Source organism: Sinocyclocheilus anshuiensis, unplaced genomic scaffold, assembly GCF_001515605.1.
Source record: "Sinocyclocheilus anshuiensis isolate Anshui unplaced genomic scaffold, SAMN03320099.WGS_v1.1 scaffold579, whole genome shotgun sequence".
Lineage (NCBI taxonomy): Eukaryota > Metazoa > Chordata > Actinopteri > Cypriniformes > Cyprinidae > Sinocyclocheilus > Sinocyclocheilus anshuiensis.
This window is the reverse complement of record NW_015551075.1, coordinates 3,452,340-3,475,355: the sequence shown is the minus strand read 5'-3', so window position 1 is coordinate 3,475,355 and position 23,016 is coordinate 3,452,340. Positions and strand designations below refer to the sequence as shown.

The following is a 23,016-nucleotide window of genomic DNA, read 5'->3' as shown; positions in this document are numbered from 1 at the left end:
CGTTTGTGTGTTGCTCGGCAACCACTTTGTTGGAACCACAACCGTTTCTGAGGAACTACATTGTTTAGCGGAATAATAATGTTTTTATTCATATCATTACGCTTTATTTGCTCTGTTTTAATTTGTGAAACCTTACCACGTATATGGAATAACCGTTTTATAAAAGCAATAAGCCCTGTGAAGCCGTGGTTTACAGTGAATTTATAACAGCTAAGGGGGTTTTAGGCACCCTTAGCTGTTATAAATTCACTGTAAACCACGGCTTCTTGGGGCTTATTGCTTTAGTAGACATGTTAGATCACTCAAACAAACAGAGCAATGTTTTGAAAGCTTATTTACATTTGTCTCTACACAGTGTGGAAGGAAGTATTTTGATATTGCCAAAAACACACGTCACGTTAACGCATCTGCACTACAATCAAATTTTGCTGGGCTGCGTTAACTCCCACCGATGGGTACACCTTTAACAAATAAGCACTAATACAAAAACCACTGATTGTTATTAAAATGGAGGATGTGTGTAGTGTTTCAGGGTGTGTTGTGTTTATGCACAGATATTTGACACTCACCACAGCGGTCTCTAATGACCAGTCCACGGCCCTCCTTCAGGTATATAGTGAGCAGATACGTTCTCTGAGCTTCCCTCTGATGCTCATTCACTCCAGCTGATTCTGTCTTCATGTCCAGAATCTGATTAAAAAAATAAAAAAATAAAATAAATGAGAGAGCCATACCACAAGCTTTTATATGGGTCATTTGGACACTATATCTGGGTAGTTGATGTGACATGTCGAGCAGTGACAACAGTGTGACATGCTATAATTAAAACTATTTTAAGCAACAGTTTTTGTCATTCTGTTTTGTCATTTGTGAACTCATAAAAACCTAAAAGTAGGGAAGAAAATCTAGAAGTGGAGATTATATATAAATGCACCATATATAAATGCGTCATTCATTCATACCAAACACGCTTTCTTTTTATAGTGCTCGCAAGTGGCCTTACCCGTCTTACTTCTTTTTTTACTACTTTATACTTATTTTTAGACAAACAGTAATAGCATTATTATGCAGTTTGGAGTCTGTAAGATTTTTTTAGGTTTTTGGAAGTCTCATATGCTCACCAAGGCTGCATTAATTTGACCAAAAATACAATAAAAACAGTACTATTGTGAAATATTATTACAATTTAAAATAACTGTTTTCTATGTCAGTATATTTTAAAATGTAATTTATTCCTGTGATGGCAAAACTGAATTTTCAGATGATTTTCACATGATCCTTCAGAAATCATTCACAGTGCTCATGTCTTATTATCGTCAATGTTGAAAAGAATTGTGCCGCTTAATATTGGTGTGAAAACGCTGATTTTTTCAGCATTCTTTGATAACAACAGCATTTATTTGAATTAGAAATCTTTTGTAACATTATAAATGTCTCTGCCACTTTTGATCAATTTAATTTATCCTTGTTGAAGTATCCCTTTCTTTAAAAAAAAACGTTTGAAAAGTAGCGTACACTGATTTGCATACCAAACTGTATTATTAGTTTCATATTAAATTCTGATGCATGCTGACAGCATGGCTATGATAAAACAGTACATTACACAGCATTTCATTTACACAGAACAACAACATGCAACTATTAATTCGCAACCATAAAAGCACTGCTATTTCCTTTAGGAATTACAAGTTTTGTGCTGAATTAAAAAAAAAAAAAAGTATTTGTTAACTTGCCAAATAAAAAGTACTAGTACTAGGGAGCGCCATCAACTACCATGGTAAAATGGTGTTTTATTTAACTTGAGCTTTCAATGTCAGAACACGATTACGCACGGTATGGTCCATTTCAGGGGCATTTAAAGTCCAATGTCAGCTGCATGTACCCTACTAAGTGTCTTCTGATATCATGTAATAGTAGACTTAAACACAACAAAATAATACACACTTGCACATTCCAAACAGGGTAATACTTACATTATTGTGCTCGTTGTCATGTATGGAGAACGTATCTGAACCATTTCTGTTGAAATGCGGCTTCTGTTTCCCAAACACAAACACAGTCAAAAACTGTACTAGACGTGATCAGAAAAGCTACTAATTCACGAATCAATGGTGTAAAGAGATTTCCTCATCCAAAGTCAGTCTCTAGTAGTTAAAAAGAGTTTTATTTTATCTTGGCGACTCCTGATTTCATGGCACATATTTCTAGAATAACACTGAAGGTCATCTTTCTTAATATCTTTATTAAAAATTCCTTAACCCCAGGGAGAGCGAATGCTAAGCCACATAAACAAAGAACTTGTGGAATTAAAGTTTCCACTGCTAGGAAACCTCAAAAACGCATACATTACTAAGGTATAATACACTTGTAAATTAGCTTACTCTAAAAGCTTTTAAAGATCAAGTTCTTTTAAAAACAAAGCGAAGTGTAGGGTTTTCCTTCCTTACTGAAAAATCTTTCAATATCAGGTGATTCAGTGTTTAAGATATTACAAACTGAATCACCTTGAAAAATGAGTAGCTGACTCACCTGTAAAAGCAAATATTCTCGCATGCTATCCAGCATCACAAAATATGATACCTCTACTAAAATAAATGTGAAAGATCATCAATGCAACAGCGTTACATAGCTAACAAAGATCATGAAAGATCTCCATTTGTGTGTTATTTGGTGCCGTACAGTACCGTATAGGTAGCATGACACTTCCCGGCTGGTCATTTGCATTTTAAACAAATGGAGAAGCATCCGTCTGCTGTAAATGTGTGTTACCACATTCTTGGGCTTTGAAATGCTATGGCAAGTTCCTGCAGTGATGACCTGCTCATGTTCAGAGGAACTGCATTTCACAATAGTGTGATGCTTTGCACTGTTCTCCGGAGGTGAGTAGGCAAAACAGAAGATGGTGAAAAAAACATCTTTTGGTTCAAATAACTTTTGAAACTTTCACTTTCATTTAAGTTAAAATGCTAACAGCATGCCAATGCAGTGAATGCTACCAGAAAAGCATGCAACTGCAATCCATTCCAAAAAAACTTTTTCTGTGTGACCTTTATGAAATATGCAGTTGAGTTCACCAAAAGCATCAAATGCAAACAGGTTTGTGTAACACAATCTTAGATGGTGCCCATAAAAAGCAGAGTTGCAGAAAACTTCCTCCCTCCCTTGATGATTAACCCAACCGATAGATCAAGATCACTAGCACGTTTTACCTCAGCCAAGCTCTCTGATGAAGGAAGCTGCGTGTCCCTCAAACGCAGCACCTGATCCATCTCATCTGTGGACTTGGAGATGTTGTGTTCACATGGGGCATCCGTGACTGACTCCTGTGACAGCCAGCCGGTCGAGTCTAGAGAATCAGAGAGGCCGGTGCCGCCCCCTCTCTTTCGCAGAGTCACGCTGAGGGGGGAGTCTGGGCTACTGTTGCAGGCAGAGGATGATCGGAGGTCAGCTGGCTGCTGGTGGGTGGGGCTTTTTAGGGAGGACATCCGACTCCTCTGCAGGACGTCCATGACAGATGTGCTCATCCGCTGGTCCAACAAACGCTCTTCCCTCACCTCCGGCTTGTTGGGGTTTTTTTCGTTGCCAACCCGCGAGTATCGAAAGAGTTTGGCTTTTTGGCGCAAACTGCCAATCATAGACTTTTTGTCCTCCATGAGAAGGGTGCTGGAGTGTGTGAATTTCGCAAGTTGTTCGTAAAGGCCTCTCTCTCTCACACACTAGAGCTGGCTTGTGACCAAGACCTGCAAGGACAATACGAGAAAGTACACAAAATTGTTGCAATGGCATGATTAAATTAGGCATCCACATTTGCAAATCCAACTTAAAGTCAACATGAAATCAAAACTGACCCTATTTACTTTTGTAGCACATGCTCCAAGTCTTACAATGAGAGTAAAAGTTGAGGAGATTGACCAATCACAGAGAAATGAACAGGAGAACTGGTATTTGTGGGAGTAGGAATGAAAGTCTATTGATTTGAGCTGAAGATGCTACACCTGTTAGTGTTAGAGTAGAGTTACCTGTTAAGAGTTTTATTGCTGATTTGAAATATGTTACTGAAACAATGTCGCCAAGTAGTTTTTGAGATAAACTAACCTGCCTTAAAAGGACTTTGGAATTATTAATCAGTGCACATAATTACAATTACAAAAAACAAAAACAAAGTACAATTTAATCACTTTCCTTTTTCATGTGATGTCACCGAGTCATCTAGCCACCCCTGCGTAAGTGTTTTGCTTAGTTTCTGTCGTTTAGAATACATATCTGCTAGTAGGGAGGATTCATTCGCTTACTGCGTTTTTTAAAATATTTTGCGGATTGTGCATGTTGTTTGCTGTTAGCTGTAATTAGAATCTACAAAAAGACTTTTTGCTAGCTGTTAATTTGCACTTTAGTGGCAAACTGTACCACAGTAGTTTCGATTTCAAGCCATTTGCGTGCTATAGGCTTTGCTGTGCTAATTAGAAAGGCGTGGACAGCTGTGTTCATTCAAGTGGGTTAAGCTGTGTATTTAAGTGGAGTCGGTTTGCTGGCACGGAAGCATCAGCCCTCCTCATGTGAAGACTGATGAGGTAAAGACCTGCGACTCTACCTGTGCGACGACACCGGCAATGCACAGTAGTATCTTTCCTTTATTCTACTTACTTTCCTTTCCTCTCTCCACCACTTTCAGCAAGTGCATCTTCCGTCGGTCAAGTGCTTCCATTATATTCCTGTCTCTCAACAGAAACACTCTTACACAACACGCAGTACACAGCGCAATCATGCTAACCTGTGTCCTATCCACACTTCATCTATTGCACCCTTTTCCTTTTCTATGGGCCTCTGGAATTGTCAGTCAGCTGTCAAACAAAGCTGACTTTATCTTAGCCTATAGGCTTGACTGAGACGTGGATTAAACCTGAAGACACAGCAACCCCTGCTGCTCTTTCCAACAGCTTCTCTTTCACCGACGCCCCTGTCAGGTTGGGAGAGGTGGGGGTACTGGTCTTCTCATTTCCAAAATCTAGAAATACCTTGAACAAAACCTCCTTTGAATTTCATGCCGTTACAGTCACACCCCCTGTAAAAATCCGCATTGTAGCTATTTATCGTGCTCCAGATCAGCTGGGCAACTTTCTAGAAGAACTGGATATGCTGCTGTCCTCACTCCCTGAGGATGGCAGCCCTCTAGTACTTTTTGGTGACATCCACCTTGAGAAGCCACTTGCAGCTAACTCCCTCCTATAGCCTCTTTCGACCTTTGGCGGCTCAACACCACAGGCATCCATAAATCAGGTAACCAACTCGACCTCATCTTTCTTTACACGTAATTGTATCACAGATAACATCTTGGTCAAACTCTTGCATGTCTCGGACCATTTCCTTCTTCCGCACCACCAACCCCTCTGCCAGTTTCGTTTAGACGAAACCTAAGGTTTCTATCTCCTTCTTGACTTTCCTCAGTGGTATCATCCTCTCTTCCCACCCCCACTTTGCATCATTAGATGTGAATTGACAAGGAAACTCTCCAAAATATTCAATACTCTCCTTTGTCCCCCACCTCCCACCATCTCTTTAACAGCTGACGATTTTGCTAATTACTTCACAAACAAAACCACACCCATCAGCAGTCAGTTCTCAGCTCCACTCACCCAGGAACTCTCATCAAACACTCACACAGCTGACCATCTTCTCTCCTCTTAGAGAAGATGAAGTCTCTCAACCTATTCTCTCCAGCCAACCTACCACCTGTCCTCTAGACCCAATCCCCTACAAGCTATTTCCCCTGCACTTCTGCCTTCACTCACACACATCATCAACACATCTCTTCTAACAGGCATTTTTCCCCACTGCATTCAAGCAGGCTCGGGTAACCCCACTGCTTAAAAAACCTACACTAGACACCTCACTTGTTGAAAGCTACAGGCCCGTGTCTCTCCTCCCTTTCATAACAAAATCACTTGAATGCAACCAAGTTTTCAACCAAGTGTCTTCTTTCCTCTCACAAAAAAAAAAACAACAAAAAAAAACAGCTGGACAATAACCAATCTGGATTTAAAAGTGGCCATTCAACTGAAACCGCCTTGCTGTCAGTCACTGAAGCGCTACGGAGTGCAGAGCTGAGTCCAGATCTTCAGTTCTCATTCTCCTAACAGTGTTATTCGTGAAATCCTTCTGTCCACCCTCTCATCGCTGGGCATCACCGGAACTGCACTCCACTGGTTTGAGTCTTACCTCACAGTTTGGTTCTTCAGGGTGTCTTGAGGACCCGAATCACTTCAACTGGTCACTGGGGCTCCTCAGGGACCAGCACGTCTTGTTTTCAATGAGCCCATGTCACACCGCATTCTTGACGATCAGCTGACCTTTAAAGATCACATTGCAAAAACAGCACGATCATGCAGGTTCGCACTACACAAAATCAGGACGATCAGACCCTTCCTAACAGAGCATGCAACACAGCTTCTCGTCCAGGCCCTTGTCATTTCTAGTCTGGACTATTGTAATGCTCTTTTGGCTGGACTTCCAACATGTGCAATTAGACCTCTGCAAATGACTCAGAATGCAGCAGCAGGTCTTGTTTTCAATGAGCCCAAGAGAGCCCATGTCACACCGCTTCTCATCTCTCTGCACTGGCTTCCAGTTGCGGCTCGCATCAAGTTCAAGTCATTGGTGCTTCCCTACAGAACAGCCACGGGCTCTGCACACTCCTACCTCCGCACTGTCCTATGCGTCTACATGCACTGGCTTGCTAGTATTAGCAGGTTAAGTCAACTGAATATGAAAAATATCATGCTTACTTTCACCTGTGGAAACATTGTTGTTTCAGACGACCTTAAACACTGTTAATATCAGCAGACTGTAATGTCAATAAACCTTGTTTAAACTGACACGTGTCAATGTGCATGTTTATTTATGTAACTTGATCTACCATTAAACCAAACATTTTCATATTTATTTTAAATTAGCTTTAATTGTGTTAGTCTTCGATCATGTAACTCTTTACCACTGCTTATGAGTTTTAATTCCCATTTTAACAACTTTTCTTTTACTAGTTTCTTTAAATGCTCCTGTGGTTGACAAATTAATTTTTTTAAAGTACAAACATTTCATATAGTCTCTCAATTCATACAAACATACAGGATTTCATTAAAGCTGCATGCATAATAAATGTACAGTAATTTAAAATATTTGTAGATATTATGTTATTATATATTTATATCTATTATATAACTTTCCAAAAGTATTTTATCTACCCAAATTTAAAATAAATAACAAAAACAAAGAATTTCAGAATTTTTTTATGTTGCTGACAGAAAATCCCACCTTGTGCATTAAATTGCACAAAACAGATGCTATGCTGTAAATGGCAGGATATGACATCTGTGTTATAGAGCATTACCATTTCACAAAACCCAATAAAGAAATATTTGTATTTATAAATTGTACATTTATAAATTGTAATGCAGTACATTACTTAAACACACACTCACATATATACAGTAATGTACATAAATACTGTAAATATCTTGTGATACAATTATGTTTTGTTAGAGGCTCCAGGAAACATATTCTAAAATAATGTGCCAGATATGTTAATCATCTATAAGTGACCAAACATTTGCTTACATATTGATTTTTTTGGTTCCTTTCTCAGTTGAGGAGAGAACAATCAATCAAGAACATACATGTTAGACTTTCGATAAATCTGCACTATGATTCATGGTCCACAGTGTCATCTAAGCCCCGATTTCTCCAAAGTCAATTTTTAATTTGTTTAAAACAGGCCTAACATGTTGTGGCTGTAATTCAAGCCATACGCTCATCCCTCTGTCTTTGTGTGGAAGCATAATTTGACTTTACAGCTACACATCAGGGTTTTTTTCACACATCAGTGATAATGGAAAAGAGACACAGGTGTTTACTAAGGCAAGCATCACTAATATTATTGCTCATAGGGTTAGGCATATAAACAAACCTGACCCAAGCAAGTATTAAACTTCAGAGCGGACATGAATGATGCAAATGATGAGCGACTGAGCTGCTATTATGCTTCAAAGTCATCTGCGTCACAATTGTTGCCTGTCAAATAATGACAAAAAGACTTGGGATGGGCTTTTTTGACTTGGGTTTGTAAGCGAGCACATCAACCAAGTACAGCAATTTCTGGCAATACGGATTTTGTTTATCATTATAGTTTTAATTATTAAGATTATTATTACTATTATTACAGTTTCTACTTATATATATATATATATATATATATATGTGTATCAATAAATTATTTATTATTTCTACAATATCTGTCTATCTATCTATCTATCTATCTATCTATCTATCTATCTATCTATCTATCTATCCATCTATCTATCAAATGCCTTTAAAATGTTTGGGGTCAATAAGATTTTTGTTTCCAGAAATTAACACTTTTATTCAGTAAGTATAAGTTAAATTGATCAAAAGTGACAGTAAAGGCAATGATATAAAAAAAATTATATTTGAAATAAATGCTTTTTTTTTCCTGTTTTTTTTCTATTCATCAAAGAATACTGAAAAAATTGAACATGGTTTTCACTGTTTCCAACATTAACAATAATAAGAAATGTTTCTTAAACACCAAATCAGCATATTAGAATGATTTCTGAAGGATTACGTGACACTGAAGACTGGAGTAATAGCATGCATGTAGTGTATAGATATATATGAATTATTTCTAAAAAGCAATAGCTGCATAATCCTTTCATGGATTTAAACATGAACTGAAGGTTTAAAGCGTCAGGATATCATGCTTCCATGACAAGAATCCTCTAAATCTGCCATAATGGCACTTTGTGGCACTACAAATCTTACTCAAAAACTGAACCTGTCTGGGAAGCATCTCCCAATACAGTCTGATATATTATCAGGCACTGGATTACAGCCAACTAACCATTTTGAGGAAATGGCTAGGTAATATCACAGTAGTGGTTTTTGAGAAACACCACAGATAATTCTTGGTCAGTGTCAAATTTACTTCAAAACTATCATGCTAAATAGTTTGATCAAGATTAACATACTAGACAGCAAGATTCCAGACTTTCTTTTATGTTATTCTACTAGGCTATACCGTCTTGCACAATTTATTATTTGAGATGACACTTTGAGGAACTAACATAAAACCTTTACAATTGCTTGAGGAACTATAACGAAATGTAATAACTACAATATTTTCCAATCAAATTTCAGAAAACATCCAATATTGCAAAAGTCTATTTACATCACATTTCATGAACACTTTCACTTTGCAGTTAACGATAACATAACATCCTTAAAAAAAATCTCTTGGACAAAGGCTAATTCTAAGAAATCAGTGTTTGAAAATTCTAAATGTTGCATTACATTGAAAACCTTTCAAATATGGCGACCAATAAAAGGAGATCTGTTGAGGACTACACTGATATCGAGCACAACAGACACACCGACATCAGCTAAAGTAGGCATGATGAGATACAACCACTTACTCAAACTGCATAATAATCATAATCATTAACTTTTAAGTAAATAAAGCTGGTCGTAAAGTTGGGTTTGAGCTAACCGTTAAGGCTGTGCGGTCCAAATGGCATCGATGCGGCTTTTATAATGCTTCAAACACACTTCCTCCGTTTGGTCCAATATTATCACTTCATTCACTTGTACAGTCAGGCTCTGTCCCAGCTGTACAGTGAGTCTAGAGCCACATGCAGCTGTCAGAGCAATGCTATATGATATTTACAATCCATCTGCACATGTGCACACCTGAGTTTGTTTAGTTTCCTCCATATATGGTTGTTATGTTTAGATACTAATGCAGGGCTGTACGTTAACATTTTTTTTCACATAGCACTGGTGCTACAGAGGTTGAAAGTTTTGTAGCACAGGCCAAATTTTTTGGGTGAACTATCCCTTTAATGACAGGTGGCAGCATATTTAGTAGCTACTGTCCCTTTAAGAGCTTCATGCGTTTCTCTCTCAACTGTTTACTTAAATTTTAGACATGACCAACTGTGTTTATATGTAAACCTTGTGTGTTTTTGACAGTATTAGACGCTAAATCAATCAGACGCGAAAGACAACTTAGTCCAATAATCAGGCGCTTTTTGACAGGCTCTCAGTGTGAGTGCGCTTCTTGAGTACGCGCTCAGAAAAAGCGCATGCAGAACAGCACGTGAATTAAATGTTTAACCGGTATTGCTTTAAAGCTGATGAAATAATGTAGTTTTGTGATTGCGCATAAGTGCAGTGTCCCGTGAGAGTAACTACCGCTGAGCTAACACTAATGTGAATGCATGTGGCTTTGTACATTATATTGAGACGGAGGGAGGCGCCAGAACTGCAGCTAATAGAATGCACGCTGTAGCACGATACAACGATGTTTCTTCAAAAGCAGATCGTGGAGACATTCAAAAATCGTCATATCGCACACCCCTAACTACCAAGTATAATCAATCTCACACACACAAACAAGCACAACGAAATCACTTCACACTATTAAGCGGCTGTGTTATGAACATGCAAAATTGTATCGCACCCGTGCTACAGTGGTAAATTTATGCATCGCACAGACCAGTATTTTTTGTAGCACGTGCGACATATATGTCGCACTGTACAGCCCTGTAATGATAATATAAAGCAAAAGAATTCAGGCCAAAATCAACAACTGGGGTGCCTTTTCAAATATAGTACAGGATGTCTGGTTCCCACACATTTTGACCAATGAATTTTCATGTGAAACCTGCTCTAGTGCTCTGTAAAAGGAAGGTAATGTAAGACCATTCCAAGCACAAGAAAATACTTTTTAGCTTTTTAAACTCTCAAAGGAACATGTCAACACTATTATTTTTTCCTGTTGAAAAAAACAGCATATGCTGGTTAGGTATGTTTTGACGCTGGGATGCTGGTTTAAGCTGGTCCTTTGCTGGTTTATGCTGGCAAAGGACCAGCATAAACCAGCAAAGGACCAGCTTAAACCAGCATCCCAGTGTCAAAACATACCTAACCCGTCAAAACATACCTAACCCGCATATGCTGGTTTTTTCAACAGGGCTTAAGACAAAATAACACACACATTGTCCCTCCACCAACACAAACAATGAAACAACATTCACTTCCACAAAGAAGGATCTATTACTGTCTGCAAAGTGACAACTAAAAATGTGAAAAATGCAGCAGTTATGAAACGAAGAGATAACGGAAGCACATGCATTATGATGAATCATATCACAATATTGGTCACAACGTTTGCACAATTTGGAGTGTTCACAAATTAAGGCAAACAAAATTAATGAAAAGCAAGGCATGCACATTTACTTGTGGGACAGTGCCAACAGGTAGATGATCCAAACATTTCGTGTTCATTTATTTGAATATATAGACATTAATTTGAATAAATCACTGTATCAGAAGTATTCCTACCTGAGCTCAGGGTTTAATACATTTCCTTTAAACCAAAGACGTTTTGGATCAAAGAGAAAGCATCCCATGTGTTCACAGCAGTGCTTTCACTAACTTCCTACACTAGTACGAGTGACATGAGTAATGCAGCAAGACTTCACTAACGAGCGACCGAAATCCAACAAGTAGGTAGAACGGCGATTAGCATGATTCATGGACTGATGTTTATGGCCCGGAAGTTGCCCTTAATTGGGCAGGTAGGCTGGGTCTAAAAAACAAATCTGCTGATTTAACTATTAATTGAATATGTAATCCATATGAACGTTTCTCAGTGCCATTCTGTAAGTTTTAAATGGAATGTCTAGAACGCTGGGAAACTATCAGCGCTGTCACGTGACACGCGTTACTTTTCTCAGCGCTGTTAAGGATGCACCGTTCACCGTCGTTTGAGATGACCAGCTAAATGGTTTTATACAGATTGATGGGATGCGTTTTCATTTGTGAGACAAGTAAGAATTTCAACCAACATTGAAACGATTATACATTTTAGTGTAGAAATGTCTTGAAAAATATAAAAATGCTACTGGGATTTGAACGGGACTCAATGGAGAATTGTGCTTTCTGAGCCACCAGGCGCCCCCTGGAGAAACACACGCATTGTCCCACAAGAAATAGATTTGTTGCCCGGCGGGGTCGTTCTTTGGCCCGTATGAAACAAGGCTGCTGTGATCTGTCAGTCACATGGATCAGATTGCAATCTGAGTCTATTCTCATAACAGTATGGCTGCTAATAATTATTTTCCAGTTGTGAGATAACGTTATCATTAACTGGCATATAAACAAACTCTTTGCATGTTTTCTTCCCGTTGTGCATATGACATGTTGACATTATGGGAATGACAATTGTGCTCAAATACGATCTGCAAAAGAAAACAGTCTCAAGTAAGAATGAGTACTGGACGAATTAAGTTTAGTATGTTTTGATGCAGTAATTCATGGTACTATGTAGGGATCTAGTGGTTAAAGGATCGAGTATCTACAAGCTTACAGGTTTAATTATACATTTATATCATATTAGGGGGCACCCCAGGTTGATCCAGATGTAACATCTCTACTGTATCTTCTTTGCAACTGATGCAATAAAGCACTGAATGAATGTTTCAAATGCAATTCAAAGCATTATGCAACGAGTTCTGATCACTCAAGTAAATCCCTTTGACTACATTTAAAACTAGTGAAGTTATGGTATTAAACACTTCCTTCCAGCAGTGTTCAATGCAAAACAAATGTGAAAATGGTGGGAACAATGTCATCTCTGCACGCTGTGGTGATGAGGAAAAAACCTCAAACATCATCAAAGAATTGACATCCTGTAAAATACCATAAACAGCCTTCTACAGAAGTGAATGACCTAGTTAATTATTATATAGATGAAACCTTTTATAGCTTTAAAGCAGTTAAACCATGCAGACAGCAACAGAAGTGAATAATATGTTTATTGCCATTTAACAGGTTTACTAACAATAAAGGGGTCGGCTTGATTTGAGAAAAAACTGAGACAACTAATAGAGTTCCACAGAATGCATTGGCGTCAGAGAAAAGTGATTTTATGGCATGAAGGAAGATTTTAAAGGCATTGGCCTAACAAACATCCTGTGTCAGTAAAGAGCAACAGCTGTCAAATAAAACCTGGTATTGGCAGCAAAATACCTAAACGTCTCATCGGAGACTGTGAGTTTAATGTTCACAAAACAACTAGAAAATGGCTATAAAGCTCGACTGTTCCTTTACAGCATCCCCATCACATTCAGCAGAATCAGAATAATGGATAAAAACACTATAAAAGACATTTAAATACTTTTCATATATTTTTAAATGCTTGTGTAATCAGGTATTTTCAGGTAGTATCAGTATTCACATTGCGTAAATGATATTAAACATCTAATTCACAAATATTTAGATATTTTTTTTGTGAATATGACATGTTTTATAGTGTGTTCTCTTATAGAGGGATTGTGGTTTTAAGAACAAAAGTCAAATTTATGATTAGCTAATTTTATCACCCACCACGTCGTTTGCAAGGTGGTTGGTTACATTAATAAATCTAATGAATCAATCATTTTTGGGCCACTTTATCACCTGTTCTCCACAAATCTTGAAAGAACAAAGTGTCATTTGGCTGCCAGTTGATGATTGAAATGCAAGATACCTGAGGTTCATCTAAAACTTGACAGACAAGTAAACACTCCACGGAAGATTACGTTTGCCATTTCAAACAGTTTTTTTTTTCCTATAGCACAAAAATGAAACAAAATGAAATGTCTTTTAAAAATGATGATCACTAGGGCATCAAACTCATACACTAAATGACAGCAAATAGTAAATCCCTATCAATATTTATATGGCTTTGATTGAGGATTCAGATAAACATACAAAAGATAAAATAACACATTTGGCTTGCAAAAAATTATTTACTGCAAATAATGCAGCACAGCTAACCCTCTATTGACAAAAATGTGTCAGACACTTCATAACTTAGATTTTTATCAATATTAAAATCCTAAAACAATACAAACGGAACGCACACATTTACAATAACTGTCTTTGTATTTCTTTTTCAGAGACACTTCTTCACACTTCTAAAGCAGCCCTTTATGTTTGTTGCACTACATGTGCTACAACAGCAGTCTGCATATCCGAAATGTAATTTTAAAAAGCCATCCTAAGTTACCCAGCTCTCTGTGCGCATGCGTTTGACTGAGGGATCTTCCTGGTTCTCTGTCTCTGGTGATGATCGACTGCTTTGTCCTGATGTAGCGGCGACTGTGTGAGAGTCCAGCCGCTGGTCCTCACGGTCACTACCCTCATATGAACTCCCAGAAGAGCTGAAGCTCTCGGCAGGAGAGCGTCCCACTTCTTGTCTGGAGTTGGGCCGAGGCCTGGTGTGGATGGTGGGGTAGATCGAGTGGCCGGCATGCTCTCTGGGAGGGGAGATGGGCTCTGATTTGATGCTGATGGAGTTGGTGGAAAAGTCAGAGGCCTGAACTTGAGGTTGTGTGGTTCTGGAGAGAACAAGGACGGTTATTAGTACTATGTTATTTACACTACTGTTCAAACGTTTGGGGTCACCAAGACTTCTCATGTTTTGAAAGAAATGAATACTTTAAGTCAGCAAAGATGCATTTAATTGATCAAAGGTGACAGTAAAGACAATATTTAATGCTGTTCTTTTAAACTTTCTATTTATCAAAGAACTCATCCAAAAAAAAAAAATATATATATATATAATTATTATAATAACTTTCTATTTATCAATTTCTATTATAATTATTATTATATCTTTCTATTTATCAAAGAACTCATCCCAAAATAAATTATTATAATTATTATAAAATGATTTCTGAAGGCTCATGTGACACTGAAGACTGGAGGAATGATGCTGAAAATTCAGCTTTGCTTCACAGGAATAAATTACATTTTAAAATATATTCAAATAGAAATTAGTTTTTTATTTATTTCACAATATTAGTGTTTTTTACTGTGTTTTTGATGTAATAAATGCAGCATTGGTGAGCATAAGAGACATGAGAGATAACATTAAAAAATACCAATCCCAAACTCACCAACAGAAGTGAATGTCTTGAAGTCAACATGAAAACAAAATTTACATCTAGTTAAAGACATTATGTTTTACATTTAGTATTATTGGTCTTACTGTGTGTGCATGATTCATAAATGCGGGTTATTCTAAAGAATAAAATGTTAGCAAAAATAATAAATGTAACTGTCTGTGAAACAAAAAATACTTAAAAAAAAAAAGTAAAATGCTTTATGAACGCTGGTTTAGGTAGTTGACAAGCGGAGTTAGGTGGGACCTGCCTCTGTGTTTTTGATGTAATAAATGCAGCATTGGTGAGCATAAGAGACATGAGAGATAACATTAAAAAATACCAATCCCAAACTCACCAACAGAAGTGAATGTCTTGAAGTCAACATGAAAACAAAATTTACATCTAGTTAAAGACATTATGTTTTACATTTAGTATTATTGGTCTTACTGTGTGTGCATGATTCATAAATGCGGGTTATTCTAAAGAATAAAATGTTAGCAAAAATAATAAATGTAACTGTCTGTGAAACAAAAAATAATTAAAAAAAAAGTAAAATGCTTTATGAACGCTGGTTTAGGTAGTTGACAAGTGGAGTTAGGTGGGACCTGCCTGGGCTATTTAAACCAACAAAAAAGAGCCTGGTCCACTGACCTATTATAGATCAGGGGCCTGACCATCTAAAACTGGTATGGCTTTTACCTGGACTCTGTCCAGTTTCGTAAACCTGCTTTTCCAGCTAGTCAATGTAACTCTGACCAGATTTAATACATTGTTTAACTTTTGAAACATGAAGTATATTTCAAATCAGGTATAAAATCTGTCTGCAGTTTAACACCTTAACACTAATGGGTGAATGAAGGAAATGCATGCTATAATGTGGCATCACCCCTCAATCCCACAATCTCACCTCTGAGCACTGAAGCCTGGCTGACCATGCTGGTTGTGTTTCCATGAAGACCCTGGTGCTGCTGTGACAGCATCTGGTGAACTGAAGCTGTGTAAAGAACTGAGCTCTGTACTGCTCAAGGCAAAATCTATAAGAAACGAAAGAGTTAAATAGTAAAATAGTCATTCAGTAGTGTCACGAGGTCCAGAATCTAGTATTATTAGATGATTTATTATGTATAGGTCAACTATACACCTGTACTGAATGATGAGGTCATGGCTGAGTACACAAGGCCCTGAGGATGCAGACTGGGGGTTGCCACGGATACCACAGGCGTGGTCAGTGATTGGCTGGACTGAGAGTTGTCTATTTGCTGAGGTTTAAATAAACGAAGAACACGGTGGAGACAACAGGGGCTGATTTGTGTGAAGGAAAAAGCTGCTTACAGACAACAATAACACTGTATTCAGTCTATATGCATTATTCATTAATTTTCATGGTTTTTCTTCAAAATCATCAGTGTTGATACATCATACTGCACTGCCAGAGTAAGCAGACTACCATACATCACTTTGCAAAATAATGCAGAAAGTTGGAGCTGATATTATGAATAAGTGCAGCTAATTAGCTAACATAAACAGCACCAACAAATCTGGGCACTTTAGCCATACTTAATATGACTAAATGTCACTATATTTAATGAAAAACAAAACAGAACAGAACAAACAAAGCAAAACAAAATAATAAAATAAACAAAATGAACAGAACTCAAAACAAAAGACAAAATAAAACAAATAGAACAAAGCAAAGCAAAAATAAAACTAAAACAAATGAATGGAACAAAAAAAAGAAGAGAAATTGGAACAGAACAGAACAAAACAAAGCAAAACAAAAATAAGATAAAAAACAGAACAAAAAAACAAAACAGAACAGAACAAAGCAAAACAAAACAAAAAATTAAATAATGGAGCAAAACAAAAAGAAAAGAAAACAGAACAGAACAGAGCAAAGAGAAGCGAAGCAAAAATAAAATACAACAAAATATATATACAGATGTGTCTTAAATGTCTAAATAATCTTTGGGACTAGTTTTTCAGTTAAATATTTGTTTTAACTATAAACTGAGCAGTTTATAAAGTTTCAGTGTAAGCTTTGATTGTAATATTTCACTGAACCACTAGATGGCCTTATAGCATGTAACTGTTAAACACAAGGCAGCTGTAACAAAACTGATTTTCCTACATTTTTATGACCTAGTTAATGAGTCATTTTTGAAAAGCTTTTCTGAATAAAATATTAGCAAATTCCTCTTACCAAATGTTCCTCTCCTTCCTCTTGCGGCTTGCAAGAAATAGATTTAAGGACGGTTTCAGACAGGTCAATACTTTCTCATTGTCTAATGATTTCAGGATGTTTCACTGGCATACTGCAGACATGTTGTTGATGGCAGACAAAAGAAACTCTCACCAGTGAAGAGACAGTGCCCTTGCACACAGGAGGAATGAGCACTCTGAGATCAGGTTTGCGGCCCACTGTAGACGACGCTTGAGAATTTGCAGAAAAAACTCTTCCCATATGGTTTCCTTCTGAACTGCCAACAAATCCATTGGCTGAATGAGGCACAACAAAAAGGGATATTATTTAAAATTTGGGTGAGGTATAGGTTAAAACTGTGTGCTAACGTCAAAAAGGTACACCTCGGATGAGGAGGATCAGTAAGGACAAAATAATTTTGTAAACTGAATAATATTATTTGCATGTACACTAAGTTTCAAATGTTTGGGGTCAGTAAGATTTTTGAATGTTCTTTGAAGAAGTCTCTCGTGTTGCATCAAGGCTGCATTTATTTGATCAAAACTACAATACAAAAACAATTTAAAATAACATCATTTATAACCTTTTAAATGTCTTTACTGAAGAAAAGTATTAAATTCCTAAAAAACTGACCCAAAACTTTTAATAATCTTATAGAAAAACCAAATTTTTATTGTATATAAACATATTGTATAACTCATCTGAATGAATATAATTTCTGACTTTAAACCATTTAAATGCATTCTAAACATTTCTTTTTCCCTTTTTTCAACTGAGAAACATATAAATTATTTTCTATAGTAAATGACAGCATAGAGCTTCACTAGTCTTTAACCTGGAGCATTTCATTAACAGACAAATCAGGAACGCAGAAAGGACTAGTGGTGGATAAGGAGATCAGTTTGTCCTGCATGAAGTCATGACCTCGCATCCTGACCACACCAATCAACATCAGTGATTAACACACAGAGACGTACTGTATAAACACACATACAGGATCTGCCACATTCTCAGCTACTTTCATTTATATGCTACATATACAAGTGCAGTACAGTATAGTGACAACTTGATGGCTTCATGTCCATAATACAGTAAATTACAGTAAATTATATACACATCCAGCCCTTTAAAAACATTCACCTGATTTGTGAATGGTTTGTAATCTTATCTCTCATGTAAGTAGAATTGCACAGCGTGCAGGGAAGTAAATCACATGTTTAATGTGTGTTCTTTAAATAGACTGGCACCTTAGTGGAACTTCATCATTACATTCGAACACATTGTAAAAGTTAACCAAAAAAGGAAGTACCTACCCACATGACTGGAGTGCAGACCATTTGGAAGAGTGACGTCTAAGGAACCTGGCATGCCATCTGAACATATGAAAATTAATCAAACAAACAAGACCCTCGTATGACTGTTTAAAAGTGATAGTTCACCCAAAAATGAAAATTCGTTTATCATTTACTCACCCTCAAATTGTTCCTAACCCGTATGAATTTCTTTTATCTGTTGGACACAAAAGAAGATATTTTGAAGAAGGTTGGTAACCAAGCAACTGATGGTAGCCATTTACTTACATAGTACGGCTACCATAGTCAATGGCTACCAAACATTTTTCAAAATATCTTCTTTTGTGTCCAACAGCTGAAAGAAATTCATACAGGTTTGGAATAACTGGAGTTATGACTGAACCAAAGCAATGGCAATACCATAATATTTTGATATTTACCATGAAAATAAATTATTAGCATATCAACCACTGTATTTACATGGTATTCCAAGCTACCTCAAAGGAATTACTATTGTACACCAAGGCTGCACGATTAATCGAATGCGATTGTCATGCGCATTTTAGTAAAGCCGGTTCTGTAAACAGCAGTAAATCATCATCACGTGCTTTCAGATGGAGCAGCATTTACTACACAGAGCTGTAGTTCACCGACAAGTTACGCAAAAAAATCGCAGACGATATTATTGCGCAATTATGAAATCGAAGAAATCGTTCGCGATAATGACAGCTGTTTGCATAGCTTCTCAGTGAACTACGGCTCTGTGAAGTAAATGCTGCTCCATCTGAAAGCATGTGAAAATATCACATTTTATAAAATGTTTTTACTCCAAACTCACTTCATAACGTCAGTCGAGTGAAATAAATCCTTCTGTGAGATGATGTGGCTTCTTACACAGAATAAGGCCAGCAACATATTTCAAAGTATTCTAAGCAGTGATAAAGGCATTGTCGTGTCCTCTTTTGGAAGACCAAACAAAGTAGTTTCGCTTTCACAACGAAACACACAGCTTCACACACGGTGGGCTAGAGTGAGCGACGGCGGGTGGGCTTGAGAATGGCTTGCGGCAACCACATGTGACGACCCCGGGCTGGACTCCGCTATAGGCATTTCCTGGGTTTCTTCCAGGGTTGCCAGGTTTTCACAACAAAACCTGCCCAATTGCTACTCAACTGCATTTCGAGGGGGGCTCCCCGTTAAAAATCACGCTCCGGGGGTAAAATACACGTTTTTGGCGAGGTTCCCCTGGTAAAATTCACACTCCAGGGGCCGCAGGAAAACCGCGGACTTGGCAACACTGGTTTCTTCTGCGAGGCGTATTCGGAGTTTCAGCGCGAGAATGCCCTTTGGCCTTTGGATGAAGATTTACTGCTGATCACAGAACCGTGCTTCACTGAAAGATACGCATCACAATCGCAGCTTCTGTCGAATCGCGATTGTGATTCCATTTCGATTTATCTTGCAGCCCTACAACACAGCATTATCATGTATCATGTGCAGGAAACCGCATCATGATGGTATTGCATTCAAAAACATATGGTAATGATGCACAGTAGATACTGACCCATGACAGCAGTGCTGTTGTTGCTCTGGAGGGAGTTGGAGGACAGAGACAGTATGTTAGCCCCGCTGAGGGACACTGGGGTGTCCAGAGAGCTGTCTGTACTGTAGGACAGGGTGGTGGGGTTTGTGACGGTCAAAGTCAACGGTATCGAGTAGCTCTGCTGACCCAAAGCAGCCGGCTGATAGAGACAGAGAAGATGATGTGAGAGAGATGTCAAGGGATAAGTTAGATTAAACAGTAGTGGTTGCCTGTGCAAATGCTAGAGTTCTGGGTGGTTGTAAGGATGTTGCTAAGCAGTTGCTATGGTGTTTTGGCTGCTTATCAGGGTGTTGCCATGTACTGTAGTTGCTAAGGTGTTTTGGCTGATTTTTAGGGTGTTGCTATGCACTGTAGTTGCTATGGTGTTTTGGCTGCTTATTAGGGTGTTGCTTTGTACTGTAGTTGCTAAGGTGTTTTGGCTGATATTTAGAGTGTTGCAATGCGGTTGCTAGGGCGTTCGGGGTGGTTGTAAGTATGTTGCTAAGCAGTTGCAATGGTGTTTTGGCTGCTTATTAGGGTGTTGCTATGTACTGTTGTTGCTAAGGTGTTTTGGCTGATTTCTAGGGTGTTGCTATGCAGTTGCTAGGGTGTTCTCGGTGGTTGTAAGGATGTTGCTAAGTGGTTGCTACGGTGTTTTGGCTTCTTTTTATGGTATTGTTATGTAGTTGCTAAGGTGTTTTGGCTGCTTTTTAGAGTGTTGCTATGTGGTTGTTAGGGTGCTCTGGGTGATTGTAAGGGTGCTGCTTTTTAGACTGTTGCTTTGTAGTTGTAAAGATGTTGCTAAGCAGTTGCTAAGATGCTTTGGCTGCTTTTTAGAGTGTTGCTACCTACTGTATGTGGGCGCTAGAGTGTTTGTAAGGGTGTTGCTATGTAGTTTTTCAGGTGGTGTGGTTAGCATATGAAGAGTAGAGAGCGAGAGAGAGAGAGAGAAAGAGAGAGAAAATCTTTTTACTATCCTAAACTTTTGAACAGTTGTGTAGTGTAACAGGGATGCCAAGATGAAAACGCATCACATTTTGCTCACAATTTTGTGATTTCTCATCATGTTGTCAAACTCTTCATTAATCTTCTGATATTTCTCCTCTGTGTGAGGCGTGAGGACATATGAAGCTTCTGGATCTGGGCTGTCACAACCTCTTTGTTCCTTCTTGTTCAGCACCTATAGGGAGCAGCAAAGAAGAAAAGTATGATGGCATAAAACTCTAACATTCACTATAATTTTCAATGTCTATATGCAAAAATTTACAAATATAAGGCTAGTCTGCTAGCAATACACAAATGTAGATTATTCTTCTTTGAAAATACATTTTACTATAGCAATAATCTGAATGAGTGCAGTGCACACATTATATTGGAATAGCATCAAATGAGAACAATACATAAGAGATTAATTATAAACCAAATACAAAATATAGTATTCAGCTACATTGCACACTACCTTTTATTTTTTTAAACAGCAAGTAAAAAAGTAGGCATTATTATGTTTCTAAGAGTCTTATATTGTTGTCACGTGACCTCATCTTGCATGTAGAATTCATTTTTTGGATTGCCATCCACTTTTGATCTCTTATACATCACACTGGAAATGGAAAGTCAAGTTGAGTACATTGCAATATGGGATGCAGTATTGCATTCATTTGACCCAGTTATATACTGCTTCTCAGGCATCTGTAATGCTGTAACTCTGTGCTTTAATGTTATAACTGGGCCTTACATTACACCTATGACTCAGATAGAGGTTGAAGAGTTCAGCTAGGAGGTTCTGACTCTCTGGAAAACAAATCTAGGCACTAATAATATTGAAATCAAAACCAAATTGTGATATGCAGTGAAGATTTGACTAATGTGACAGGATCTGCCCCACTCAAATTATCACCATTGGCTCCAGGACGTCCAGGTTGAAGAAGTTAATGCATTTTATGACCAATTTCCTAGTGATTCAGTAATCAATGTGAAATTGTCCGCTATGGTCGATCTCCAATAAAACACACAAATTACACAATATTCATTTAGAAATCTCAACTAATTATTTTCAGAAACTGTAGAGGAGACGCATACTGTACGAGAAGCAGGAGGCTAAAGCAAAATTCTCCATTTAATCTCATTCCAATCTGTCTTGAGGAAGAGATTTTATTTTAAATTTTTCTTTGCAACTGGACAATTGCAAAGGAAGGAATAGTTCACCCAAAAATGAAAATAAGCTGAAAATGTACTCTCCCTCAGCCTATCCAAGATGTAGATGAGTTTGTTTCTTCATCAGAACAGATTCGGAGAAATTGAGCATTACATAACTTGCTCACCAATGGATCCTCTGCAGTAAATGGGTGCGGTCAGAATGAGAGTCCAAACATCTGATAAAAACATCACAATAATTCACCAGTAATCCACACCATTCCAGTCCATCAGTTAATGTCTTGTGAAGTGAAAAGCTCCATGTTTGTATGAAACAAATCCATCATTAAGGGATTTCAAACCATTTCAAATCACTGTTCCTGTTTGGCTGTTTCTGGCCAAAACACCACAATCCATAATAATGCTTCCTCCAGCGACAAAATCCATCTGTGTTCTTTCACATCAATAAACACTCTGTTGTTCTTTCACATCAAAACTGACATTTTTGTTTACAACTGTTTTGGACCGTTTTCACTTGTAACTTAATCTGTGCATATTTCTCTCCTGATTCAAATGAGATTACTTTTTCACTGGAGAAAGCAATATTATGCATTATGTATTTTTGCCGGAAGCACTGGTTTAATGCTAAAGACGTCTTAACGGTGGATTTGTTTCTTACAAACATGCAGCTTTTCACTTCACAAGATGTTAATGGATGGACTGGAGTCTTGTGAATTACTTGTGGATTACTGTGATGTTTTTATCAGCTGTTTGGACTCTCATTCTGACGGCACCCATTCACTGCAG

General features: G+C 37.7%; 2 protein-coding genes across 7 annotated transcripts in view; both read right to left on the bottom strand.

The window, feature by feature from the left end:
• LOC107662305 (multiple C2 and transmembrane domain-containing protein 2-like) overlaps positions 1-11,561 on the bottom strand; it is a 24,922-nt gene extending 13,361 nt beyond the window's left edge. Inside the window, exons 1-4 of one of the 2 annotated variants that reach the window (XM_016452290.1) lie at positions 11,413-11,561; positions 3,210-3,740; positions 1,974-2,036; positions 570-690 (exon numbers count right to left, since the gene is read on the bottom strand). In XM_016452290.1, the coding sequence (XP_016307776.1) occupies positions 570-690; positions 1,974-2,036; positions 3,210-3,653 (628 nt within the window). In that variant the 5' untranslated portion in view covers positions 3,654-3,740; positions 11,413-11,561. The remainder of the gene's footprint in view (positions 1-569; positions 691-1,973; positions 2,037-3,209; positions 3,741-11,412) is intronic. The other variant, XM_016452291.1, reaches the window with a different exon arrangement.
• A 1,336-nt stretch (positions 11,562-12,897) lies between these two features.
• The window catches only part of LOC107662303 (myocyte-specific enhancer factor 2A-like), a 30,146-nt gene continuing 20,027 nt past the window's right edge, over positions 12,898-23,016 (bottom strand). For 4 of the 5 annotated variants that reach the window (XM_016452283.1, XM_016452282.1, XM_016452284.1 and 1 more), the window contains 8 exons: positions 21,122-21,256; positions 20,059-20,236; positions 18,516-18,575; positions 17,356-17,498; positions 17,203-17,229; positions 16,144-16,261; positions 15,910-16,036; positions 12,898-14,453 (listed from right to left, as the gene is read on the bottom strand). In XM_016452283.1, the coding sequence (XP_016307769.1) occupies positions 14,114-14,453; positions 15,910-16,036; positions 16,144-16,261; positions 17,203-17,229; positions 17,356-17,498; positions 18,516-18,575; positions 20,059-20,236; positions 21,122-21,256 (1,128 nt within the window). In that variant the 3' untranslated portion in view covers positions 12,898-14,113. The remainder of the gene's footprint in view (positions 14,454-15,909; positions 16,037-16,143; positions 16,262-17,202; positions 17,230-17,355; positions 17,499-18,515; positions 18,576-20,058; positions 20,237-21,121; positions 21,257-23,016) is intronic. The other variant, XM_016452286.1, reaches the window with a different exon arrangement.